This window comes from Entelurus aequoreus, linkage group LG05 (assembly GCF_033978785.1).
Source record: "Entelurus aequoreus isolate RoL-2023_Sb linkage group LG05, RoL_Eaeq_v1.1, whole genome shotgun sequence".
NCBI lineage: Eukaryota > Metazoa > Chordata > Actinopteri > Syngnathiformes > Syngnathidae > Entelurus > Entelurus aequoreus.
The window spans coordinates 76,854,298-76,881,797 of record NC_084735.1 but is presented as its reverse complement, the minus strand read 5'-3'; the positions used below and the strand labels follow the sequence as shown (position 1 = coordinate 76,881,797).

Sequence of the window (27,500 nt, the reverse complement as noted above, 5' to 3'; positions counted from 1 at the left end):
AAGTAAAGAGATTACTTGTCCGCAAATTGACTTTCTCGGACAGACAGAAAGCGGGCGGCAGGTTGAGGAAATCAGGTTTGGCCTACCTTAACGATGTCTTCGTTGGACGACTTGCACTGCACGAAGGCCGAGACGTCCGTGACCGCGCCGTTCATCTCTATGGAGACCATCTTGACGGGGATGGCCACCGTGCGGCCCGTCAGGATGGCCGTGTTGATTATCTCAGTGTCCTGCGGGAGAAGGCACACATAAAAAAAAGGACATTTTCCACCAGGTTTCGTCAGCGTTAATTACACATGTCCGTATTCGGTAAAAAAAAAAAAAATATAGACATCAGACCTCCCAAGTGATGTTTTAGCGGGAGGCGCCTTGCAACGGATTACATCAACTATACTTCAAATGCAGTTTTTTGCTCTAGCGAGGGGCAAGGATGAAAGGGCTTGAATTCAAAGAACAATCAAACTGTGGTCTTTAATGAGTGACAGCAGGCTTGTGTCTCAATCCCAACTAAAGGTTCAAATCGACAAAAAGAAACTAAATGACAGGAAAAGGAAGGTCAAGGCCAACAAAACTAATATGGACGAAATGTAATCCTGATAATTTAATTGAAATTGTGGTATTCATGTAGAAAAACACTTTTCTGAGCATTGTCTGTTAAAGAAATAATAATACAATGTGTTTTGTTTTTTCAAATAAAACAATTTATTTATTGTAAACATCTAAATAATAAAAAAATAAATTAACAATCAAAATATAAATATCAATGCAGAAATAAACACTTTCCCACCAAACAGATGTGAAGGAACAAAAGGGATAACCATCCATCCATCCATTTTCTACCGCTTGTCCCTTTCGGGGTCGCGGGGGGTGCTGGAGCCTATCTCAGCTGCATTCGGGCGGAAGGCGGGGTACACCCTGGACAAGTCGCCACCTCATCACAGGGCCAACACAGATTGACAACATTCAACCATTTTTTTTTTTGTAATTATTATTATTTTGATAGATTTATTTTCATTATTTTAAACTTAAAACATATTTAATTTATTGTAAATATTTAACTAATACATGCAAAAGAAATCAACAATCAGGATGTAAATATCCACGCAGAAATAAACACTTTTGCACCAAATAGATGTGAAGGAATAAAAGGGTTGTTTAAATTATCATTATTTTGATAAGATGTATTTTCATTCATTTAAAATTAAAACATAATTAAAGGTCCATTACTATTGACTATCTGTCATTTAGCTGGGGACACCCTACAACTACATCTAGGGGTCCCCACACCCCACTATGTATTTATTTAGTTTGCCTTTTCTTTGGCCCAACCCTATAATGTTACTCATTTTCTCTATCTCGCAGTAATCGGCAGTGCCGCGGTAACACCGCATTCACCGCTAATTCTCATAATTGACAACTCTCATACTTGACAACCCTTCCGGGAGACTCAAAATTTTCAGTGCCCCTCCCGAAAATCTTCATCCAGTCCAATGTGTGCTGGCCCAGTTACATGATATGTGCGGCTTCTGCACACACACTCAAGTGAATGCAAAGCCTACTTGATCAACAGCGATACAGGTTACACTGAGGGTGTCGATGTAAACAACTTTAACACTATTAGAAATATACACCACACTATGAATCCACACCAAACAAGAATGACAAACACATTTCGGGAGAACATCCGCACCGTAACAAAACATAAACACAACAGAACAAATACCCAGAACCCTTTGCAGCACTAACTCTTCCGGGATTCTACAAGGAATGTGTGTGTGTGTGTGTGGGGGTGGGGGGGGGTATTTTGTAGCGTCCCGGAAGAGTTAGTGCTGCAAAGGGTTCTGGGTATTTGTTCTGTTTTGTTTATGTTGTGTTACGTTGCGGATATTCTCCCGAAATGTGTTTGTCATTCTTGTTTGGTGTGGATTCACAGTGTGGCGTATATTTCTAACAATGTTAAAGTTGTTTATTTAGGCACCCTCAGTGTAACCAGTATCGCTGTTGCTCAAGTATGCGTTGCATTAACTTGTGTGTGCGGACAGAAGCCGCACATATCCCTGTGACTGGACCGGCACGTTGTTAGAATGGATGAAAAGCGGACGTTAATGGCAGTGCCTTTAAGGCACGCCCCAAAGACTGTGGTCCGGGTGGACTACGGGATATAATGACTGATGAACACCTTTGTTCGATAATGAAGGTTGCCTCAGCTCAAAGCCTGAGCCCCGACATATAGCATCCAAGAAAAGATGGCAGGTATCTGGCTTGGGCACATCAGATTAGATCAGTGTGTTGCAAACTGAGCAGTTTAAAGTCCTGAATGGATGGTTTATTTATTGTTATTTTATTTTCAAATTTATTAGCCTGTGGAAAAAGTTCATGTTAATATTTACCTCAGAAGGCTGCAAATAGAAAAGAGGCATTCAATTTTTATTTAAATTGTATTTGATATGCCATTGATATATTTTTTATTATTATTTTTATTATTTGAAACTCGATTTTGCATGTCACTATAAAGTTATATAAGCCTTGCTTGTTCAATATTCAATGCAAAACTTGTTTGGGTCCCTATTAAAAGGTTAATTTGTTCAATCTTGGCCCGCGGCTTTGTTCAGTTTTAAATTTTGGCCCACTCTGTATTTGAGTTTGACACCCCTGTCTTAAATAAAGAGAGCTGTTCTGATTTTGGTTTACAGAATAAACAATTAAAACTAAGGTTTTGGGTATTGTTTTCTCTAAATGCATACATTTGTCGAAATATGGCCAAGGACACGCATTATTGTGAGTTTCCTGGACGTCGTCTTCATCACTAAAATACAAATCTAATCTGCAGGAGATAACCCTTCTGCCATTTTTAAGTATGTTTCTTTTTTTTTGAGTCGTCAGCTTGAAGCGTCCGTCTGTCTCCGACTCTCTCGTCGTCATGTGACATGAGTGCGTGACTGTTATGATTTTGCTTACCAGTTACGATTGGCCTCTGATTGGCCAGTCTGTAATGTTTCGCTCTAACCTTTGCCAATTGTGAATCATCATACAAACACCAACCAATCATCATGGATTGGTACGTATTGAATGGTATGAATGGATGTTCTCATTCATCCATGTCATTGTATTTTATCCATATTTTTTAGGGAGGGGCCTGAATTCGCAGTCCATTTTCTCACTTTGTAGCTTGTAGCTTTGATGTAAGCTACCTCGCTACATGGGTCTAAAAGTAGCTAAGCTACCGCCAAGCGCCTGGGAAATGTTGTTAAACTACGTAGCTTGGCTACAACTAGCTTGTTACTGCCCATCACTGCTGGCTCGTATATGCACATGCATCCTGTGCTGTTGCCATTTTCAATACAAAGTAGCGTATAGTTCCAACTTAATGTAATCTGCTTTATGTGCTTAGATCCCTTTTCATGAGCTCTCTACACAGTGGAGGTTGCTGCACATTAGTGAAAACATACGATGGCACAGAGCTCACACGATAATGACTGTTACTAAAAACGCAATGACATTTTAGTTTTTTACTGACTAAGACACTCTGAATGTACAAAACCCAAAACCGGTGAAGTCGACATGTGTAATTCGGAAATAAAAACAGAATACAATGATTTGCAAATCCTTTTCAACTTATATTCAATTGAAAAGACTGCAAAGACAAGATATTTAATATTCGAACTGAGAAATCATTGACTTAGAATTTAATGGCAGCAACACAGGGGCATTTTTACCACTGTGTTACATGGCCTTTCCTTTTAACAACACTCAGTAAACTTTTGGGAACTGAAGAGACCGATTTTTTAAGCTTTTCAGGTGGAATTCTTTCCCATTCTTGCTTGATGTACAGCTTAAGTTGTTCAACAGTCCGGGGGTATCCGTTGTGGTATTTTATGCTTCATAATGCGCCTCACATTTTCAATGGGAGACAGGTCACATGTTTTCTGAAGTGTTCCTGAGCCCATGTGGTGATATCCTTTACACACTGATGTCGCTTTTTGATGCAGTACCGCCAGAGGGATTGAAGGTCCGTAATGTCATCACTTACGTGCAGTGATTTCTCCAGATTCTCCGAACCTTTGGATGATATTATGGACTGTAAATAATGAAATCCCTAAATTTCTTGCCATACCTTGTTGAGAAATGTTGTTCTTAAACTGTTCGACAATTTGCTCACGCATTTGTTCGCCCCATCCTTGTTTGTGAATGACTGAGCATTTCATGGAAGCTGCTTTTATACCCAATCATGGCACCCACCTGTTCCCAATTTGCCTGTTCACCTGTGGGATGTTCCAAATAAGTGTTTGATGAGCGTTCCTCAACTTTATCAGTCTTTTTTGCCACTTGTGCCAGCTTTTTTGAAACATGTTGCAGGCATAAAACTCCAAATGAGCTAATATTTGCAAAAATACAGTTATCCAGTTCAAACGTTAAGTATCTTTTCTTTGCAGTCTATTCAGTTGAATATAAGTTGAAAAGGATTTGCACATTGTTGTATTCTGTTTTTATTTACAATTTATACAATGTGCCAACTTCACTGGTTTTGGGTTTTGTACATGAAAATACAGAATGTGGGATTTACAATATTAACTACAAACAATAAAACTCTGAATATTGACAATGTATTGCTCCTGTACTGCAGGCCACCTCCTTGATCGACATCTTTTATAACTAAGGAAAAACAACGGTGAAATATAAACGCTAAAGGTAAAAAACAACCACATACTTGATATAATATCAGTGCTCTGCATTAAACTTGTATGAATTAATATGGCATAAAAAAAAACTTTTTCACCATACAAGTGTAAAACAAATATTTTGTTTAAACACAGGAAAAATATAAACATGATGTTTTGCTTGAACAATGACGTGTATGGAAAAGGAACAAAAACAGTCTTCTTCTTCTTCAAATAAGCAGGGAACTAGTTGCAGCCAAGTAGAGCGCTTAATTTTGTTTCCATTACTTCAAGAAGTGTTAAATCAACCACTGAAGCGATACAATTCTCTCGACCAATCAAATATATTTTTATGTTTCTTACCCTGGCCTGACAATGGAAAAGGTGACAAACTAAAAACAACCTGCATGTGGCGACTGGAAGCGTTGCGAAGCTCAAAGACTTGCAGGCCCTAACAAGACCAGCACTGTCATCCAATCTGCTTGGTATTTGGAATGCAAAGAGCCAATTAAAAGACGCGGCAGACCTTCCGTTCATCGCTTCATTAACTCTCCCACAATTCGTGTCGGGTGCGGCGGGCTAACAAGTTCTCTCATTTGCGTTCGCTCACGAGAGAGAGAACACGTTTTCCTTTTAATCAAAAAGTAGAACATTTAAATATCAGCTTGGCACGCTTCTTTAAATCACATTAAGCACGCGGAGCGCGGCGACACGCGAGGGCCCCCAATCGTCGTTCTCGTTCTATCCCCGGATACTACGCGGTGTTTGTGTTGTCAAGGCGCATACCCTTTACGAAAATAAACAAAGAAGTAGTCGAGTGTCCTGAGGCGCCACGCTGACCTTTAGCTCTAAAAACACCACGGTGCAAAGATGGATGTTTACACTAGAGAACAAACAAGGAGGCAATAACGACATTCTAGTTTATAAATATAGAGCCAATAAGGGGAAACTGCACTTTTTTTTAAATTGTTGTCCATCAAAAACAATTCCTATATAAGAATACTTTTTTTTAATGTATTCTAATTCGTAATATACGGCAATGCAGCTAATAGAAGTACAATATTGCATCCAAAAAGGCCTGTAAAAAAACATCCAAAAACCACCAACAACACTCTATTTACATCCGGTGACCTGAATATTAACCAAGTATTAGCAATAGTGTTACTATAAGCAGTAACGCAGAGGAACTACTTTTAGCCGCGGCGTGATCACAGAGCGGTAACTAGCATATGCTGCTACACTATATTGCCAAAATGGATGTTTACATTAGAGAACAAACAAGGAGGCAATAACGACATTCTAGTTTATAAATATAGAGCCAATAAGGGGAAACTGCACTTTTTTTAAATTGTTGTCCATCAAAAACAATTCCTATATAAGAATACTTTTTTTTAATGTATTCTAATTCGTAATATACGGCAACGCAGCTAATAGAAGTACAATATTGCATCCAAAAAGGCCTGTAAAAAAACATCCAAAAACCACCAACAACACTCTATTTACATCCGGTGACCTGAATATTAACCAAGTATTAGCAATAGTGTTACTATAAGCAGTAACGCAGAGGAACTACTTTTAGCCGCGGCGTGATCACAGAGCGGTAACTAGCATATGCTGCTACACTATATTGCCAAAAGTCTTTGGCCACCCATCCAAATGATTAATTTCATTCATTTAATTTATTTATGATGAGAATCAGGTGTCCTAATCACTTGGCCCGGTGTATAAAATCAAGCACTTAGGCATGGAGACTGTTTCTATAAATATTTGTGAAAGAATGGGCCGCTCTCAGTGATTTCCAGTGTGGAACTGTCATAGGATGCTACCTGTGCAACAAATCCAGTCGTGAAATTTCCTCGCTCCTAAATGTTCCAAAGTCAACTTTACTATAAGAAAAGTGAAGAGTTAGGGAACAACAGCAACTCAGCCACCAAGTGGTAGGCCAGGTAAACTGACAGAGAGGGGTCAGCGGATGCTGAAGCGCATAGTGCAAAGACTTTCTGCACAGTCAGTAGCTACAGAGCTCCAAACTTCATGTGACCTTCCAATTAGCCCACGTACAGCAAGGAGCTTCATGGAATGGGTTTCCATGGCCGAGCAGCTGCATCTAAGCCATACATCTTTAAGTCCAATGCAAAGCGTGGAATGTAGTGGTGTAAAGCACGTTGCCACTGGACTCTAGAGCAGTGGAGACGCTTTCTCTGGACTGATGAGTCACGCTTTTCCATCTGGCAATCTGATGGACCAGTCTGGGTTTGGAGGTTGCCAGGAGATCGCTACATTTCGGACTGCATTGTGCCGAGTGTGAAATTTGGTGGAGGAGGAATTATGGTGTGGGGTTGTTTTTCAGGAGTTAGGCTTGGCCCTTTAGTTCCAGTGAAGGAAACTTTGAATGCTCCAGGATACCAAAACATTTTGGACAATTCCATGGGATGGCACTTCAAGTTCATATGTGGGTAAAGGCAGGTGGCCAAATACTTTTGGGAATATAGTGTATATTGACATACTGAGCTGCTGCATCGCATTGGAGCTAGTAAAACCTAATTCTAGGTCAGGGGTCGCCAACCCGTCGATCGCGAAACGAGAATATAAAACATGTTTTCAGTTATTTCACCTTTTTTGTTAAGTACATAACTCCACATGTTCATAGTTTTGATGCCTTCAGTGACAATTTACAATGTAAATATTCATGAAAATAAAGAAAACGCACCGAATGAGAAGGTGTGTACAATATATATACATTTATACACATATGTATATATATTTACATATACATATAAATATGCATATATACACATATGTATATATATTTACATATACATAAATACATATATATACACATATACATATATAGACATATATAGATATATATACACACAGATATATATAGACACATACATATATATATATACACATATACATATATATATACACATATACATATGTATACACACATACATATACACTACCGTTCAAAAGTTTGGGGTCACCCAAACAATTTTGTGGAATAGCCTTCATTTCTAAGAACAAGAATAGACTGTCGAGTTTCAGATGAAAGTTCTCTTTTTCTGGCCATTTTGAGCGTTTAATTGACCCCACAAATGTGATGCTCCAGAAACTCAATCTGCTCAAAGGAAGGTCAGTTTTGTAGCTTCTGTAACGAGCTAAACTGTTTTCAGATGTGTGAACATGATTGCACAAGGGTTTTCTAATCATCAATTAGCCTTCTGAGCCAATGAGCAAACACATTGTACCATTAGAACACTGGAGTGATAGTTTCTGGAAATGGGCCTCTATACACCTATGTAGATATTGCACCAAAAACCAGACATTTGCAGCTAGAATAGTCATTTACCACATTAGCAATGTATAGAGTGTATTTCTTTAAAGTTAAGACTAGTTTAAAGTTATCTTCATTGAAAAGTACAGTGCTTTTCCTTCAAAAATAAGGACATTTCAATGTGACCCCAAACTTTTGAACGGTAGTGTACATATACACATATACATATGTGTATATATATATATATATATACCAGCAACTTAGAGGTTGTAGGTTCGATTCCCGTTTCCGCCATCCGCGTCACTGTCATTGAGTCCTTGGGCAAGACACTTAACCACTTGCTCCCAGTGCCACCCACACTGGTTTAAATGTAACTTAAAGATGTAAAAAATGGGTTCCACTATGTAAAGTGCTTTGAGTTTCTAGAGAAAAAGTGCTATATAAATATAATTCACATCACACGCCTTTTTCCTGTATAGTAGAAAGATGTTACCATGTCATCTTTGACATTCTACCTATACTTGATTGTTTCATTATGTTTGTAGTGTGTATATCCTGTTTAGCACTTAGCAATACTGCTGCATGACGCTTATGCATGATGCACACTCGTGTTGTTGTTGAAGGAAAAAGCAAACGTTTTTTGTGCGTCTGTGAAATGAATGCGCCGTCGCATGCTTAAAATACGTAAATATTACATGTTATTATGAATGGTACTACATTACATGCATACTTACAGTGTGTATATAAAACAATGAGGGAGGTTTTGGGATGATTTTTAGAGCGCTTTATAGGCAGACTAGAGCCACTCGCATTACCCTCCATTGTTAGCTGACTTTTGCTAGATCTTATTTATGGGTTAGAAATAATTTATTGTTTGCTTGTCTAAAAATTGTGAATGATAAGACAAAATTCCCCCCCAAAAAGTGCGGTTCCCCTCTAACATGACTGAACCCTTTATCCGCTTCCAAGCAAAGATTTAAGGCCTTCATCGTCACATCTAAAAAAAAAAGTCATTTCCCTTAATTTCCGCTGTTGTTAATTAGTTCTTTCATGATCAACTTGTCATATTGACTGTAATCGTGTGCCACGTTCCGTGCACTAAAAAAGGAACGGGAATAATGACTGCACTCCAACGTGACTTATCACTAGCTAACAACATTTGGGCTATTTGTGAATGAAGTGAGCCTTTCATTTAATTAACGGTTATTTCATTAATTTTACTACAAATGTCACAAGAAAATACTTCAGTTGAAATGTACAATATCGTCAATTCGTAACGATTCATCTTTGTACAGCACATCTTTTATACACTGTACAGAGTGTGGGCGAGTTTTTGCCTCGTCCGCAACTTAAAGCACTAACGTCATAAGTCGCAAAGAGAAAGAGATGATACAGTATTATCTGCTCACAGATGCTACCTGCTGTGCCCAACCTGAAGACCTCTTACACTTATAATTAGGGATGATACTCGAAACCGGTTTTCCCGGTTGTTTGATAAGAAAATAACCGAGTCCTCGGACTCGAATCCCTTTTTGAGAACCGGTACCCGTTATCGAGACCACTATAGTAAAGAAAAGAGTTGGTTCTTTATTCGAATCCCTCGGAACGAATCCCGTCCCGACCAGAAATGCTCCGTGTGACATCACAATAAATCAGTCACGTAGCTCAGTCATTAGGCGCAGATAGCGAAAGCAGGAAAATAATTGACGGGAAAAAGCGCTCCAAGGTGTAATAAAGTTCAAAACAAAAGGTATAATCCAATGAATAACTTTACTGAGAGATTTGAGCAGGGTACAAACTCATGAAGAACACTCTTACGACCCACCGGAAACATAGCAACCAGGCTAGCAACGCACCTCCTTTACGGCAGCTGGCGCAACGTTCTTAAAGCAACCACAGCACATACATATATATACAACACATCTCCCTTTTTTAACTTTTGTTTTTCACACTGTAAATGTGTTGTCTGTCTAATTATAAATAATGCAGACGAGGCGTGTTGGCTGAGTTCTTGACGTTTACTTTCACGGGTGACCACATGCAACACTTTTCGGGGCTACCGTGCATGCTCGTCACTCCCGTTGCATGATGGGTAGTGTAGTTGTTATATTCCCTAGCTCATAACATCTTTCCCGCTATAAAGAAATAATGTTAACTCAATAAAGTGTATTTCTTTTTTCAGCTTTAACTTTTCATTTTTTAGCATTGTAACCACATTTGCAAACAACTTTTCTCTTCATAGAATTTTCTTTCTTTCTTTAAAGAGCAAAAATGTCAAAGCATCATAAACAGTTATGTCAAATAGCAGCAGAATTGCACTTTTTGGAGAGCTGTATTATTTTCAGTTTTGTGCCCAAGGGACTGATTTTATTTAACACTATATTATTATTTATACACCTATAGTGATCACAGAGACAGGTTGTTTTTGTGTTACTGTATATATTTGTTTCTCTGAAAAATCCCACTTTATATACTTTGGGTAACAACAGTCAATGTTTATTTATTTTATTTTATTTTTTTAGGGGGGTAACAGTCAATATTTATTTATTTATTAGATTAAATTGTTTTCTTATATAATAAAAGTGAGCTTTTGTTAAACCAAATATTGTGTGTTTTTTTCCATATACAACAACCTATCTGGACTCGATAAGAGAATCGATAAGGAATCGGTTCGATAAGAGGATTCGATAATAGACTCGAACTCGATAATTTCTTATCAAACATCATCCCTACTTATAATGGATCGGTTTTATTTTTTCCACATTGAAACAAAATGTTCATTTTAACCAAAGAAATGTGTTTGTTGTTAATCAACAATTAAATGTTCAATGAACTGATGATAATGGGTCTTTTTAAACCAATAGTTGATATGTTGTACTAAAGTACCTAAATTTACAAAACCCAAAACCAGTGAAGTTGGCATGTTGTGTAAATGGTAAATAAAAACAGAATACAATGATTTGCAAGTCATTTTCAAGTTATATTCAATTCAATAGACTGCAAAGACAAGATATTTAACGTTCAAAATGGAAAACGCTATTTTTTGCAAATATTAGCTCATTTGGAATTTGATGCCTGCAACATGTAACAAAAAAGCTGGCACGAGTGGCAAAAAATACTGAGAGAGCTGAGGAATGCTCATTTAACACTAGTTTGGAACATCCCACAGGTGAACAGGCTAACTGGGAACAGGTGGGTGCCATGATTGGGTATAAAAGCAGCTGCCATGAAATGCTCAGTCATTCACAAACAAGGATGGGGCGAAGGTCACCACTTTGTGAACAAATGCGTGAGCAAATTGTTGAACAGTTTAAGAACAACATATCTCAACGAGCTATTGCAAGGAATTTAGGGATTTCACCATCTACGGTCCGTAATATCATCAAAAATTTAAAAGAATCTGGAGAAATCACTGCAGGTCACTAAGCCCGTGACCTTCGATCCCATCAGAAACCGACATCAGTGTGTAAAGGATATCACCACATGGGCTCAGGAACAGTTCAGAAAACCGCTCTCGGTAACTACAGTTGGTCGCTACATCTGTAAGTGCAAGTTAAAACTCTACTATACTCAACCATCAAAAATTGGTCTCCTCAGTTCCCAACTGTTTACCGAGTGTTGTTAAAAGGAAAGGCCATGTAACACAGTGGTAAAAATGCCCCTGTGACAACTTTTTTGCAACGTGTTGCTGCCATTAAATTCTAAGTTAGTGATTGTTTGCAAAAAAAATGAAGTTTCTCAGTTCGAACATTAAATATCTTGTCTTTGCAGTCTATTCAATTGAATATAAGTTGAAAACGATTTGCAAATCGTTGTATTCTGTTTTTATTTACGAATTACACAACGTGCCAACTTCACTGGTTTTGGGTTTTGTAGATTAATACATCAATCTTTATTTTTCTCACTCTGCTACACCTCTCTCACATTAAAAAAACTGCAGTTCCAGAGGCCACGTTGGACACTTCCCTCCGAAGCTCATTGACTTTGCGGCCTCGAGGACGTCCGCGGAAGTCGAGCAAACGAAAACAAACAACCGGAGTCCATTAACGCATCGAGCGTTGCCCCCGCCCAAACAGAATAAACAAAGCCTTTGTCGGGCAGACCCTCTAATGTTAATCAAGTCGCAGCTTGGCGACTGATCGATGAGTAAGGTCACGCCGCGCTGCTCCTCGTGTGGACAATCCATAATCATAATTCCCAGGTGTCGCGGCAGCAGCGGTGTGGTTTCTCCAGCCGTAACATTCCTTGAAGGAGGCCGTTATGCAACATGCTGGTGGATCTCATTAGTGAGAGAAGTATGTAAACGAGGAAAACAGTGACATGTTGGGGGGGGGGGGGGGCATAAAAAGACGATGGCCCGCAGAAATGTTCCAGTCAAACTTTGATCAGCTGTTACGTAAGCCTCCCTTAATCAACATCATCCTCTCTCCTGGGATCTACAAGCGCATTGCCCATGTGAGCCACGTAATTATTCACAGAAAAAGTCCAGTTTAAGTTTTTTTAAATATAATGCACTTTCATTAAAAATCATGCCACAACTAAATTGGTCTGCCAGGGAATACAAATATATAGCAGGAAAGATCAGTGTTGCCAGTTTTAGAGACTATACTGTAACTACAAGCTTGAGTCGCATAGTCCAAGACAAACTTCAGCTCGCTTCAAGAAGAACCACACTTTTTTGTTCACAAAAGAACACACACATCCACCCCAGGGATGTAACAGTGAATAATGTATGAATTTGCCTCTGGATTTCATTATTAATTATATACATTGTTTTAAGTAGACTGCCAATTGTACAGTAAAAACTTTACATTTGTGTAGTGGATTGTCCGAAGCTTAAGCAGGCAACAAAAGTAGTTTAGTACAACAAATTTATTTACCCATTATCAGAAGTGCAGGTTGAATTGAGTTGGTCGCGCAGACAAACCACAAGTTACTCCGGAGCCAACAAGACACACACAAGCCAAAATCACTCCCGAGTTCCGGTCTTCTGCCATTTTTTATATGTCTGTTGTGCGTCATCGTTCCTTATCGAGTGCGTCAATGTCTTGTTTTGCTTTTCCTATCTGTTCCATAACAACTCGAATCCTTTAGACAGTCAACACATTCTATAGACAGGTTGGCACGACTTAATATTCACTTTTGTCCCACAACTGGTCCATTCAATGGCAGAAAAATACAAGAGTATTGAAAATGAGCGGACATTCTTAAAAGACAAGAAATATAGGTCAAAAGGTCAGAAATTCTACTACATATTCACAAAATTTGACTGTAAAATTGTGTTCTTTTTATTCCTTACAACATTTTACAGCAGGGGTCACCAACCTTTTTGAAACCAAGGGCTACTTCTTGGGTACTGATTAATGCGAAGGGCTACCAGTTAGATACACACTTAAATAAATTGCCAGAAGTAGCCAATTTGCTCAATTTACCTTTAACTCTGTTATTATTAATAATTAATGATATTTATCTTTGTGGAAACACTGATCATCTTAATGATTTCTCACAATAAATATATATAGAAACAGATAAATATCAATATGCAACACTTTATTTTTATATTTTCTCTAAGTGCACATTTTTCAAATTGAACATTTTCAAATGATCACTTCTAAGACAGTCTTGTGAAATCACAATATCCCATTTTAACTAGCTAGCCACTAACATTTTTTAACAAATCATGAATTATTTTGCACCATGTTTGTACAAATAATAACTCATGTAAAATACAAAAGTAAACTCTCAAATTTTTAAATCATGTCACACTTTGAACTGGACACCAAATCTGTTATCTGTTTCTTTGTCAGTTAGTGGGAAGCGTGGCATTGCATGCTGTTAACTAGTGTGTTGTACTCTGGTGTGTAACTTGACACTGCAACTCTGAGTGAGTCTTGCAGATGTGCATCAGTGAGGCGTGTTCTGTGTTTGTTCTTGATGAAGTTCATGTCAGAAAAGGCTGATTCACAAAGATAAGATTTTTCCTCATTGTTTGCGGAACCTTCTTAATCTTTTGGAGATATTTTCACAGCAATCTGGCCTAAAGCTTAATTATGATAAATGTAAAATGTTAAGGATCGGAAATCTAAAGGGAACGTCCTTTCGAATGGAATGCAAAGGGTTTTGTTTATAAATTATATGCAATCTGTTGTGTTCCCTAATTTTTTTCTGTGTACATGAATGAAGGTGTGTGTTGCTGAGTCCGACTTGGACATTATCTGGACTGGGCCTGGTTTAAAAAACCCTTTAAAAAAATCTAATTTCATTGACAACCTGGTCTGTTGAAGATAAGGCCCTTTTTTTAAAAAAATAAAATAAAATAAGATAAATAAATAAAAAATATTTTCTTGGATAAAAAAGAAAGTAAAACAATATAAAAATAATTACATAAAAAATAGTAATTAATGAAAATGTTAGTGGACCAGCAGCCTATACAATCATGTGTGCTTCAGGGACTGTGTCCCTTGCAGATGTGTTGTCTATGTTGTGGGAACCAGAATATTGGTAGCAGAAAGAAATAACCCATTTTGTGTGGATGAGTGTGCATGGGGGAGGTTGTTTGGGTTGATGCACTGATTGAAAGTGTATCTTGTGTTTTTTCTATGTAGATTTAATTGAAAAAAAAAAAAAAAAAAAAAAAAATTTTTTTTTTTTTTTTTTTTAAATTTTTTTTTTTTTTTTTTTTTTTTAGAACAGGCCCGCGGGCGACTCATCTGGTCCTTGCGGGCGACCTGGTGCCCGCGGGCACCGCGTTGGTGACCCCTGTTTTACAGTATATATAAAAACAGTACCACTGTTGTGTTTTTTGTTTTTTTACGGATAAAGCTGGCAGCTTAGTTGCCAGAATTTTACTATTAAATTGAAATTGGTTTTTACAACATTATATTGTTAATGGAAAAACAGTACAAGTTCTTTTTTTTTTTTTATTCTGGCACCTTAGCTGCCAGTTTTTCTACCGTTAAAAACAAATGTAACGTTTTTCCATTTACAGTAATACACCGTTAAAAACAAGATTTTACAGTAAAAATATGGCAGCTCAGTCAACAGAATTTGAAAGCAAAACATGTTTTTATATTTTTTTAAATTTACAGTACTGTAAAGAACACCGTAAAATGTATTATAATTTTTTTTTTATTTGATGGGTAGTTTGCTGTAAAGTCATAAGTCAAGCAGATATTTAAGTTTGTATTTTTATTTAGACAAAAACATGTGGAAAGTATGATAATCTACTGTAATATTTGTTGCAATAATGGATACTATTAAAGTTTAAAATCCATGCAATTTCAAGCAGTACATACTAACTTTCTGTCAAAATGAAAAAAATTAATTACATTTAGTGAGAAAATATGAAGTACTTTATTTACACATATAATTTCCAGGTGTTTGCGGGACAAATAAAATGATGTCGCGGACCAGATCTGGCCCCCGGGCCTTGAGTTTGACACCTGTGATCTACCCGTTTCGCTCTCAGGCCAACACAAAGGTGCTAATGCACGCTTTTATTTCCTGCCGTTTTAGACTATTCTAAAGCCCTGCTCTCTGGTCTACAATTATTACAAAACTCAGCTGCACGTGTGCTCACGAGGACCAGAGGGCGGGAGCACATTACACCAGTTTTAAAGTCGCTGCATTGGCTCCCCGTCCGTTTAAGTGTTGATTTTAAAGTTCTATGATTAGTTTTTAAATGTCTTAATGGCCCTGTGGCTTATCTAGCTAACCTGCTTTTACCGTATCAACCCTCGTGTAATATGAGGACCAAAGACCAGAACAAAAACCCATAGTGAGGCGGTATTGAGTCACTATCTGTGAAACAGTTTGCCAGAGAGCCCCAGGACTGCAGTGTGCATTGACATTTTTAAAAAGGTCTAAACACACACCTTTTTAATGAGGCTTTTTACTGATCATGTTAAACTCTTATGGTTTTAATTTTTTTTTTATTGTGTTGTGTATTACTACTATTATTCTCTTAATGTTATGTTTTTATTAACTTATTAATGTAATATTTATAATTTATTTTACATAGATTTTATCATATGTTTTATAGTATTATTAGATGGTGTTAATTGTAGTTATTCTCCAGAGGTGGCGTTTTTCCTCAAATCCTCAGTGTCATGCTATGTTTTGATTTTGCTTTGTTATTGTCAATAGTGCTGTGTGTGTGTTTTCTTCTCTTCTATTTTTTTATTGTTTTGTACAGTAATTTGTGTTTGCCACTCACCTGTGTATGAAAAGTGCTATTTAAGTACACTATGACTACGTTTACACTGCAGGCCAAAGTGTCCCAAATTAGATTTTTTGTTTATTTTTAAACCAGATTTTTTTTCCAGCCGACTGTTTACATTGCAAGTAAAATGTGATCTTTATCCGACTCCATTGTAAACGCGCACAGGCCCCGCGTGGCCCCAATGTCGATGTCACTTGCATGCGCACTTCGATAAAATGACAACAAAAAGAAGGTGAATGAACAAGGAAGTCACTCCTACTACAAAATAAAAGTCGCCACTTTAGATATGCTCACCACACCTTTAAATGAGAGTGTTTTTATTACCGTATATGTGAAAATAAAGGAAAGTAATATAATTAATTACTGAATGTATATTAGGGCTGTGAATCTTTGGGTGTCCCACGATACGATTCAATATCGATTCTTGGGGTCCCGATTCGATTCAAAATAAAAATAAAAATTTCAATTCAACACTATTCTCGATTCAAGAACGATTTTTTCCCGATTCAAAACGATTCTCTATTCATTCAATGCATAGGATTTCAGCAGGATCTACCCAAGTCTGCTGACATGCAAGCAGAGTAGTAGATTTTTGTAAAAAGCTTTTATAATTGTAAAGGACAATGTTTTATCAACTGATTGCAATAATGTCAATTTGTTTTAACTATTAAATGAACAAAAAATATGACTTATTTTACCTTTGTGAAAATATTGGACACAATGTGTTGTCAAGCTTATGAGATGCGATGCAAGTGTAAGCCACTGTGACACTATTGTTCTTTTTATTTCTTTTTATAAATGTCTAATGATAATGTCAATGAGGGATTTTTAATCACTGCTATGTTGAAATTGTAACTAATATTGATAATATTCATTTTTGTTTCACTACTTTTCTATCGTTCTGTGTCGTGTTTGTGTCTCCTCTCATTTGCTCTGTTCATTGCAGTTCTGAGTGTTGCTGGGTCGGGTTTGGTTTTGGAATTGGATTGCATTGCTATGGTATTGCTGTGTATTGTTTTGTTGGATTGATTAATTAAAAAAAACAACAACAACATTTTTTTAAATTAAAAAAAAAAAAAAAAAAAAAAAGATTTTTAAAAAATGAGAATCGATTCTGAATCGCACAACGGGAAAATCACGATTCGAATTCGAATCAATTTTTTCCCACACCCCTAATGTATATAGTGTAATATATTTGGGAGTGTTCTAATCATTTTATGGCTGTTAACTAGAGGAGACATGGACATCAGCGTGGATCAACATTAGCTTTATTTTTTAACTCGCATGTAAGCAAATGCGCCACATCGCCGTTTCCGGTCATTCAATAATCGCTATTTCTTCCGAATCAAAATATATATTCATATATTACATACAGCCTATTATTTGTGCACTATTGACTAGTAATGCACCGAACATTGAAATTAAGTATCCACATCTGCATCTTTCCCCCACGCACACAAATGACGTAGCTCGCCCAAAGCTGATGAAAAAGCCACATTCAGGTCGCATTGTGTTTAAACCAGGGGTGTCAAAAGTACGGCCCGAGGGCCGGATCAGGCCCGCGAACAGGTTTTATCCAGCCCGCGGGATGAGTTTGCTAAGTATAAAAAAATGTACCTGAAGTTTTTGAATGAAAAAAACAGCTGTTCTAAATGTGTCCACTGGATGTCGCAATAGCAATTCTTTGTATCTTTGTAGATTTAATTTATCTTGATAGATTAACACCAATAAGTTGAATGATGAACATTATCACATAATTTATTCAGAAAATATAAATAACGACAAATAAAGATAGAATACTATTAACCGCAACATTTAAGTGTAAAAAAACCCAAAAACAATATTATGATTTTGTACATTCTCGCTTGTTCTATTTTTAAACAAAGATCTGAAGTTGTCTTTATTTTGAAGTTATCGTGCCGTGATTTTACCAGTCCGGCCCACTTGGGAGTAGATTTTTCTCCATGTGGCCCCCCATATTAAATGAGTTTGACACCCCTGCTTTAGACTGAAGTCACACTTGAAAAGATCAGATTCCAATCGGATACCTCCTAAATCTGATGTGATCCCATTTGAAGCACTTTCAAATGTGTAGACTGGCAAAAAAAAATCTGATCTGCATCACTTGATGGCAAAAAAGTCAGATTTGATGTGCAGTGTAAATGGGACCTACTCCGCCCATAAAGCCCACTAAAAAAACACAATGTGTTTACCGATTAATACATTGTGATATAATCAAACCATGGAGTAATTAATTAAATCAAAAAATAATTACATATTTAAATAATTTATTAAATTAAATTAATCAATGGCACATTTAATAACACCTGTTATTTAAGTCCAATTTTAATTAATTAATCAATTATTTAGGTAAATGTTTAAAGATGTATTTTTTTACATTTGGTATTCAGCGCACTTCCGCCAATGATATGATGTTTGCTTGCGCAGCCAATCAATATTATATGCACATCCACAGATATGAATAGGTAGGTGAGCTGCATGCCCACGGCAAGGCTAAGCTAGTGGGGTTGGAGTGTCATTCCGTGGTCGAAGGAAGACTGTAAAGCATGAAAACTGCAATAAATAAGATAACCTGCACATTTCTGACAAGGCGTACAATGTCAGGAACATAATTCTATACTACACAGCGCATGAAAAACAATATTTTTTATTTTTTTTTACCGTATAATAAATTATAAAAATGACTGCTCTAATTTGATTTGAATTATTAGAGTAACTTACCATGATCCCGGGAAGTTTGTGTGTTTGCTAAAACACACGCATAATCGAGGGGAACATTCATATCATCAATGACAAAAAGAGGCGAGGGAAGAACCTTTTTCTAAACCTATTTCTTTTGCTTTTCATGTTTTTTGTTCACTTTTTGAGTCTCCCACAGCGTCCATAAAACACACGTGTCACAGCCAATGCGAACTACACGACGGCGTCATGTCGCGGCCCCCCCCCCCCCCCGCAATTTGTCGCCACAAAAACATTGCAACCCTGTGGGAACCACTGTATGCCAATCGTAATTATTTATAGATCAAGCCTTTCAACGGTTCTTTCAAGATTTGTGCTTTCTTATTTGCTGAATTTTAGCTCTCAATCCCGAGTGTCTTGCCGTCGTTAAATTATTGATGGGATTCTTTATTTGACGGTAAACAAACAGATCATTTACTTGCCGTCGTGGGGAAATACTTTGTTCAGATAAGGATCCAGTATGTTGCAAACAGGGTTAAAGTATGTCCGTTTTGTTGTTAGCAGTCAACTTCCTGGCAAATGACACCGACGAGACGTTACGAAGACAGGATTAAAAATAAGACTAAAAATCTATTTTTTCTTCAAATTCTTTTTCGGATGTGTGTATGGTTTTGTCGAAAGGTCAACTTCTTCACGTCTGATATGATACGGATATTGGAGCCTTGAGTACTAGACGAGAACGACATCATGACGAATTATAGTACATAGTGTCATTATTGTGTAGAGTGCAATGTTTCAAAATGCTTGATCGAGTGAAATTACTAAGAGATCAAAAACACTAACCCAATGACCGGTGTTACGAAATGTACTTTTAAAAAGTAATTCATTATAGTTACTCATTACTTTACCAAAAAAGTAATTGAATTACTAATGGAATTACTCTTTAATTCATTCATTCATCAACGAAGACGACTATTTTTTGGACAATGGGGATTCGCAACCTTATCTTTTTGAAGCTGAATATACGGAGGATGAACTGCTGACACAAAGAAGGAGGTGAAACGTTGGAGCAGACGGAAGCCGAGAGAGTGAGGCCGGCGTGACTTTGACGCTGCAAATGTGGAACTTGGAGCCACGCTATGCAGACATAAATGTAGTGCTCACCCAAAATCAACTGGAAAAAACGTCCCCGGCCAGCTGGACCAAACAGACAACTGTCCATTGAATGAGTCACTTTAATATTATATATATAATATTATATCATATATAATATTGATGACTTTAAGGTTTTACTACTTACGAATAAAATACTACACGGTCAAAGCTTTAGCCTATCTTGCTAATTGTATTATACCATATGTACCGGCAAGAAATCTGCGTTCAAAGAACTCCGGCTTATTAGTGATTCCCAAAGCCCAAAAAAAGTCTGCGGGCTATAGAGCGTTTTTATTCGGGCTCCAGCACCCTGGAATGCCCTCCCGGTAACAGTTAGAGATGCTACCTCAGTAGAAACATTTAAGTCCCATCTTAAAACTCATTTGTATACTCTAGCCCAGTGGTTCTTAACCTTGTTGGAGGTACCGAACCCCACCAGTTCCATATGTGCATTCACCGAACCCTTCTTTAGTGAAAAATATTTTTATATTTTTTTTTAAGTTCAAGAAAAAGTTATGTTTTTTTACTGGTGCACAAAATGAACCGTGCATGAAAGAACAAAACCAACACAGTGCGTGAACTCAAAACAAAATACACACCTTAAACACATTACCATGAATTGATTAACGTGGACCCCTACTTAAACAAGTTGACAAACTTATTCGGGTGTTACCATTTAGTGGTCAATGGTACGGAATATGTACTGTACTATGTAAACTGTACTGTTTCATATAATGCAGACCTGGGCATTCTGCGGCCCGCGGGCCGCAGAATGCCCTTTGTGCGTCCCTGTCCGGCCCACGTGAGGCCAATTATAAATTACAAAATAAATTTAAAAAAGTATCTATGTCGAGTGTGCAATACAACGGTGCTGCTTTTGTTTTGAAAATCGTTATTTGTATTACTTCCGTGTGGACGTATGCGTGTGCGTGAGTGAATGTGAACAACTGCAATTACAAAATAAAGTTGAAAAAACATCTATGTCCTGCGCGCAATACAACTGTGCTGCTTTTATTTTGAAAAGTATTATTTATGGGCGTGTGTCCGTGTGTAACCTGCGAGTGAAGGTGCACATGCAGCGACAAGTGATGCACGGTTTACACCCGAGACGCCAAAAAGAGAAAAGTTGATGAGGAATGCCGTGTTTTCAACAACACATGAACTGCAAAGCAACGTCCCCTCACCTAAGGTGCGTGCCTGTGCAATTGCGCACTGCTCAAGCGTCCGCTGCGCGCAGCAAATATATGCCGCGCACCAAATCAAATCCCATCTGAATTCTAAACAAAATAAACATACTTATTCTATGGAATTTTGCAATGCAACTTTGAGTGACAGTGACAACAAGCGGCCCTAAGTGTGTTCGTCAACACCGTTCAATTGAACACCGTTCAATTATTGTAACGTCTATCGAGATGCTTCGAGGACAGGAATTATATCGATCACTTTATTGAACAAAACTGTTTATATTCGGACATAACCACACCAAAAACATGAGTAAAACAATTCTATCTCGAAAAACTAGTCATTTTCTGCCGTACAAACCAGGCCAAAACCAACTTGTCATCTGTCACCAACACGCATAGCACTAAACCACTGGTGCGTTTAAGGCCACACAAAAAGTCGGACAACTCAAACACCACACAAAGTTACACTATGACTCCTCAGTCATATGTGTGCTTATTTTACTGTCATTTATTATTAATGTTAATTTATATATATTAGTCATGGAATGCTGTTACACACACTATGTTGAAGTATTACTATTATTATTATTATTATTATTATTTATCTTACGGTATATATCAAAAATAATATTGAGCAAAATTTAATTGAAATATTGTCGATGTGGCCCTCCAGCAGTGCTCGGGTAGCTCATGCGGCCCCCGGTAAAAATTAATTGCCCACCCCTGATATAATGTATTCTCTTCCTTTGCAATCTACTTGTAAAAGTTTCAATCGATCAATCAAAAAACCTGCAAGTCAGATGGAAAATTAGAGGGAACATTGTTTGGGGGTATCCATAATACGCCGATAGGGAGAAGTTTTTATTTACACGATAAGTCGGATGTGTCTTTACCTCCGTGGCGGAGGCTCCGCTGAACCCCTGAGGCCGACTCACCGAACCCCTAGGGTTCGATCGAACCCAGGTTAAGAACCACTGCTCTAGCCTTTAAATAGACCCCCTTTTAGGCCAGTTGATGTGCCGTTTCTTTCCTGCTCTGCCCCCCTCTCCTTCGTGGAGGGGGGGGGGGGGCACAGATTCGGTGACCACAGATGAGGCGCTAGCTGTCCAAAGTCGGGACCCAGGGTGGACCACTCATCTGTGGCATCAGTTGGGGACGTCTCTGCGCTGCTGACTTGTCTTCACTCAAGATGATCTCCTGCTGGCCCCACTATGGACTGGACTCTCACACTATTATGTTAGATCCACTATGGACTGGACTCTTACAATATTATGCTAGATCCACTCGACGTCCATTGCACCGGTCAGCCAGGGGGGGTCCCCACATCTGCGGTCCCCTCTAAGGTTTCTCATTGTCATCCCATTGGGTTGAGTTTTTTCTTGCCCTGATGTGGGATCTGAGGATGTCGTTGTGGCTTGTGCAGCCCTTTGAGACACTCGTGATTTAGGGCTATATAAATAAACATTGATTGATTGATTGATAATATTGATCATGATACACGCAGCACGTCATGCGTGTTATTACAACTACAGTACATACGCTGTCGAGCTGGCTGTGTACAAACAACACATGAAATGTGGGCTAATTCTTTACAGATACTGTAATATGATTGTTTATGTTTTTCAGTCAGTAAGGATTGGTGTCTTATCGCATTTTGTTGTGTATTATAAACTCAAAAGGGTTCCTCAGTGTTCGCTCTTACGATAACGTCACTACAGCTTGGTTATTATTCAGGGTTATGGAACATAAATGAAGTATTGTTAGTGTGTTTTTTTTTGGATAAATGCTTAAAGTGATTTACAGATCGTGTTAAAGGCCTACTGAAACCCACTACTACCGACCATGCAGTCTGATAGTTTATATATCAATGATGAAATCTTAACATTGCAACACATGCCAATACGGCCGGGTTAACTTATAAAGTGCAATTTTAAATTTCCCGGGAAACTTCCGGTTGAAAACGTCTAGGTATGATGACGTATGCGCGTGACGTCAATGGTTGAAGCGGAAGTATTCGGACACATTGTATCCCAATACAAACAGCTCTGTTTTCATTGCAAAATTCCACAGTACTCTGTGTTGGTGAATCTTTTGCAATTTGTTTAATGAACAATGGAGACTGCAAAGAAGAAAGTTGTAGGTGGGATCGGTGTATTAGCGGCTGGCTGCAGCAACACAACCAGGAGGACTTTGTGTTGGATAGCAGACGCGCTATCCGACGCTAGCCGCCGACCGCAACGATGATCGGGTGAAGTCCTTCGTCGCGCCGTCGATCGCTGGAACGCAGGTGAGCACGGGTGTTGATGAGCAGATGAGGGCTGGCGTAGGTGGATAGCTAATGTTTTTAGCATAGCTCTGTCGAGGTCCCGTAGCTAAGTTAGCTTCAATGGCGTCGTTAGCAACAGCATTGCTAGGCTTCGTCCGGCGGTACAGCATTAACCGTGTGGTTACAGGTCCAGAGTTTGGTAGTATTGTTGATCTTCTGTCTATCCTTCCAGTCAGGGGCTTATTTCTTTTGTTTCTATCTGCATTTAAGCACGATGCTATCACGTTAGCTCCGTAGCTAAAGTGCTTCACCGATGTATTGTCGTGGAGATAAAAGTCACTGTGAATGTCCATTTCGCATTCTCGACTCTCATTTTCAGGAGGATATAGTATCTGAGGTGGTTTAAAATACAAATCCGTGATCCACAATAGAAAAAGGAGAAAGTGTGGAATCCAATGAACCCTTGTACCTAAGTTACGGTCAGAGTGAAAAAAGATACGTCCTGCACTGCACTCTAGTCCTTCACTCTCACGTTCCTCATCCACGAATCTTTCATCCTCGCTCAAATAATGGGGTAATCGTCGCTTTCTCGGTCCGAATCGCTCTCGCTGCTGGTGTAAACAATGGGGAAATGTGAGGCTTTTTTTTATCAGCAACCAAAAGTTGCGAACTTTATCGTCGATGTTCTCTACTAAATCCTTTCAGCAAAAATATGGCAATATCGCAAAATGATCAAGTATGACACATAGAATGGATCTGCTATCCCCGTTTAAATAAGAAAATTTCATTTCAGAAGGCCTTTAAGATTGCGTCGTGTGAGACGACAAAGGTTGTTGTGATTTCCACAATGCAGAAAAACTGACGAGGCAGGGCGCAGGTAAACAGGGATTTAATGTCTGAAAAAACTAGAGAGCTAGGAAGCGCTCCAAAGGCATGTATGGAAAAAGACTAAACTGGACAGACTATAAAGACAACAAAAATGGAATGCTGGACATCAGCAAAAACAACTCCCACATACGGCGTCCACACAGTACATCCGTACAAGACCTCAGCAATAATCTCCTGACCAAGAATGGTGTTTGAAGCTCAACTTGAATAGTCCTAATTACCAACAGAAAACAGGTGCGGGGGGAAAAGCGCAGGTGTGAAGTAGTTACAGAAAAGCACCAACAAAACAGGAAGCGCCACCAAAATAAAAGCACAGGACAGGAACTAAATAACTAAACACAGGAGAATACACACAAACTCAAAAATAGGGCACAGGCTGGTGCAACAGGCTGTGACAGATTGACCCCATTAGCTGCTTTACTCGCCACCTACCAGCCAAATATTACAAATTAGAACACTAAACAAAAACAATGGTGTCTTCTTGTCTCATAAGGATTGTGAACAATAGGCAAAATTCCCCAAAAAGTGCAATTTCCCTATAAATTGGTGACAACACATAATACGGCCTGCACCTTCATTTAGATCTGCACCAAAATTAAACATGCAGAAACATTTTATAATATGCCTAATCCTGTTTGCTAACACACCGTGACAAAGCGTTACGAAAATGTGGCTAATCCCGTTTGCTGACTTTAACACCACCCAACCAACAATCAGCGTTTAAGGCAGGGGTCGGCAACCCAAAATGTTGAAAGAGCCATATTGGGCCAAAAAAAAAAAAAAAAAAATCTGTCTGGAGCCGCAAAAAACTAAAAACCTTATATAAGTGTTATAATGAAGGCAACACATGATGTAAGCGTCTATATTAGCTATATTAGCCTACTATCAAAGGCTGACGCAAATCTTCGTTGACAGAAATGTTATATTTTTATTTTATTTTATTATTTTTGCAGCATTGGAAATTAGTAAAACAGAGGCTTCTCACAGGATGAGATAACTTCTGGAAATTACTGGCTCAGAATGGCCAAATGTATAGATGTGTGTGTCCAAGTTTAAGGAAACGGCAGGCTGTCTAATGGTTTTATTACAATCTTTGCAAGCTGGGTAACGTTTGCTGTGGTCTGGAACAACATGGCACACAAACAACTATCAGAAATGCAGCCAATATCACATACACCAGGGGTGTCCAAAGTGCGGCCCGGGGGCCATTTGCGGCCCGCAGCTAATTGTTTACCGGCCCGCCACACATTCTGCAAAAATTGCAAAATTAATAATATTGCAAAAATGTAAAAAAACATTTAAAAAAAGTGGAATGAAGTGAAATCTAACAATAAAAAGTTGCAATGTTGACACAAAACTGCCATGCAGGCTGTTTTTTTTCTTTTGTCTTTGTTTATTTTTCTTTTTTTTGCCATTGCTAAATCTATGTTATAATGAATTATTACTTAAAAAATATCACTTTAAAATGTTTTATGTGAGTTTGAGTTTATTTCGAACATGCAAGCATACAACATGATACATCACAATTTCCAGTTTCTTTTCAACATGTTCGAAAAGGAGTAGGAAGAAGCAGAGCTTATTTAATCCTACCCCTTTTCTTTACATAACAGTTGCAAAACTTTTTGTTCACTTCCTGTTCACAATTTTTTCACAATAAACTCCATAAGTAATCACAATAAAAATAAATAAATAAATAATAGTAAGAATTTAATAATAATAATTGGTGAAGTAAGTCATATTTCATATGATGAGATAAGTAAGATTACTTTAAGAATGAATGAATGGATGGATTAAATAAATTGAGAATGTTTGTCATGGTTCTTCTTCTTTGTACTTTGTAAACACTTTAAGTTTGAAGAGTTTCTTGAAGTGGATCATATTAGTACATTGTTTGATTGCTTTGCTTAATCCATTCCATAATTTAATTCCACGTACTGATATACTGAAGGTCTTAAGTGTTGTACGTGCAAACAAATGTTTTAAATTACGTTTTTCTCTAAGATTATATTTTTCCTCTTTTTTTGAGAAGAATTGTTGTATATTCTTGGGTAGCAGGTTATAGTTTGCTTTGTGCATAATTTTAGCTGTTTGCAAATTCACTATGTCGTGGAATTTCAGTATTTTTGATTCAATAAATAAAGGGTTTGTATGTTCTCTATATCCAACATTATGTATTATTCTAACTGATCTTTTTTGTAACACCGTTAATGAATGAAGTGTACTTTTGTAATTATTTCCCCATATTTCTACACAGTAGCTCAAATATGGTAACACTAGTGAGCAGTAGAGAATATGAAGGGATTTTTGGTCTAGAACATGTTTTGCTTTATTCATTATTGACGTGTTTCTTGCAACTTTATGTTGTATATTTTTTACGTGAGATTTCCAGTTCAATTTATCATCAATCATTATACCTAGAAATTTGGTTTCGTTTACTCTTTCAATTTCTATTCCGTATATTTGTATTTGTGTTTGACTTTCTCTTCTACTGTTACCAAATAGCATTATTTTAGTTTTACTAAGATTCAACGATAGTCTGTTTTTGTCAAACCATCTTTTTAATTTGTTAATTTCTTCTGTTATTATTTGTATTATCTCCTGTGTGTTCTCTCCTGAACAAAACGCTGTTGTATCATCCGCAAATAATACTAACTTTAAATCTTTTGTAACTTTACAAATGTCATTTATATAGAGATTGAATAATTTAGTGGAAAAAATAATTTATGTGGAAAAAATATTGCATATATTGTGTGGTTGCCATAAAAAAACATCAATGTTTTTTTGACAAAAGAGCATAATACAAACAAAATAATAGTTCAAACGTAAAATCGACAGATATATCTGAAGTTGATCTCGTAATTTAAGTGTTAAAAGTAAAAAAAAAACTAATAAAATTGTATCACTTTTCACTGTGATTACTCAAAAATATTAAAGAATTAAAATCAATGGTGTCCTGCATTATTGATCTTTTAGGGCTCTAATTACTAAATACTGCATTTTTCAGTTTTACTATAAAAAACAAAGTTGTCTTTGACAGAAAAGGCATAAAACTTTTTTTTTAATTTTTTTTTTTACTTTATATCAACCTCAAGTTGATATAGAAATTTACTGTAAGAGTTAAATAAAAAAATAAATTTTTTTAACTTAT

At 37.4% G+C, this 27,500-nt stretch overlaps 1 protein-coding gene across 3 annotated transcripts in view; it reads right to left on the bottom strand.

The window, feature by feature from the left end:
• The window catches only part of tmem132e (transmembrane protein 132E), a 1,017,037-nt gene that overhangs the window by 102,556 nt on the left and 886,981 nt on the right, over positions 1–27,500 (bottom strand). For all 3 annotated transcript variants that reach the window (XM_062048945.1, XM_062048944.1, XM_062048943.1), the window contains exon 5: positions 87–230. In XM_062048945.1, coding sequence (XP_061904929.1) covers positions 87–230 — 144 coding nt within the window. The remainder of the gene's footprint in view (positions 1–86; positions 231–27,500) is intronic.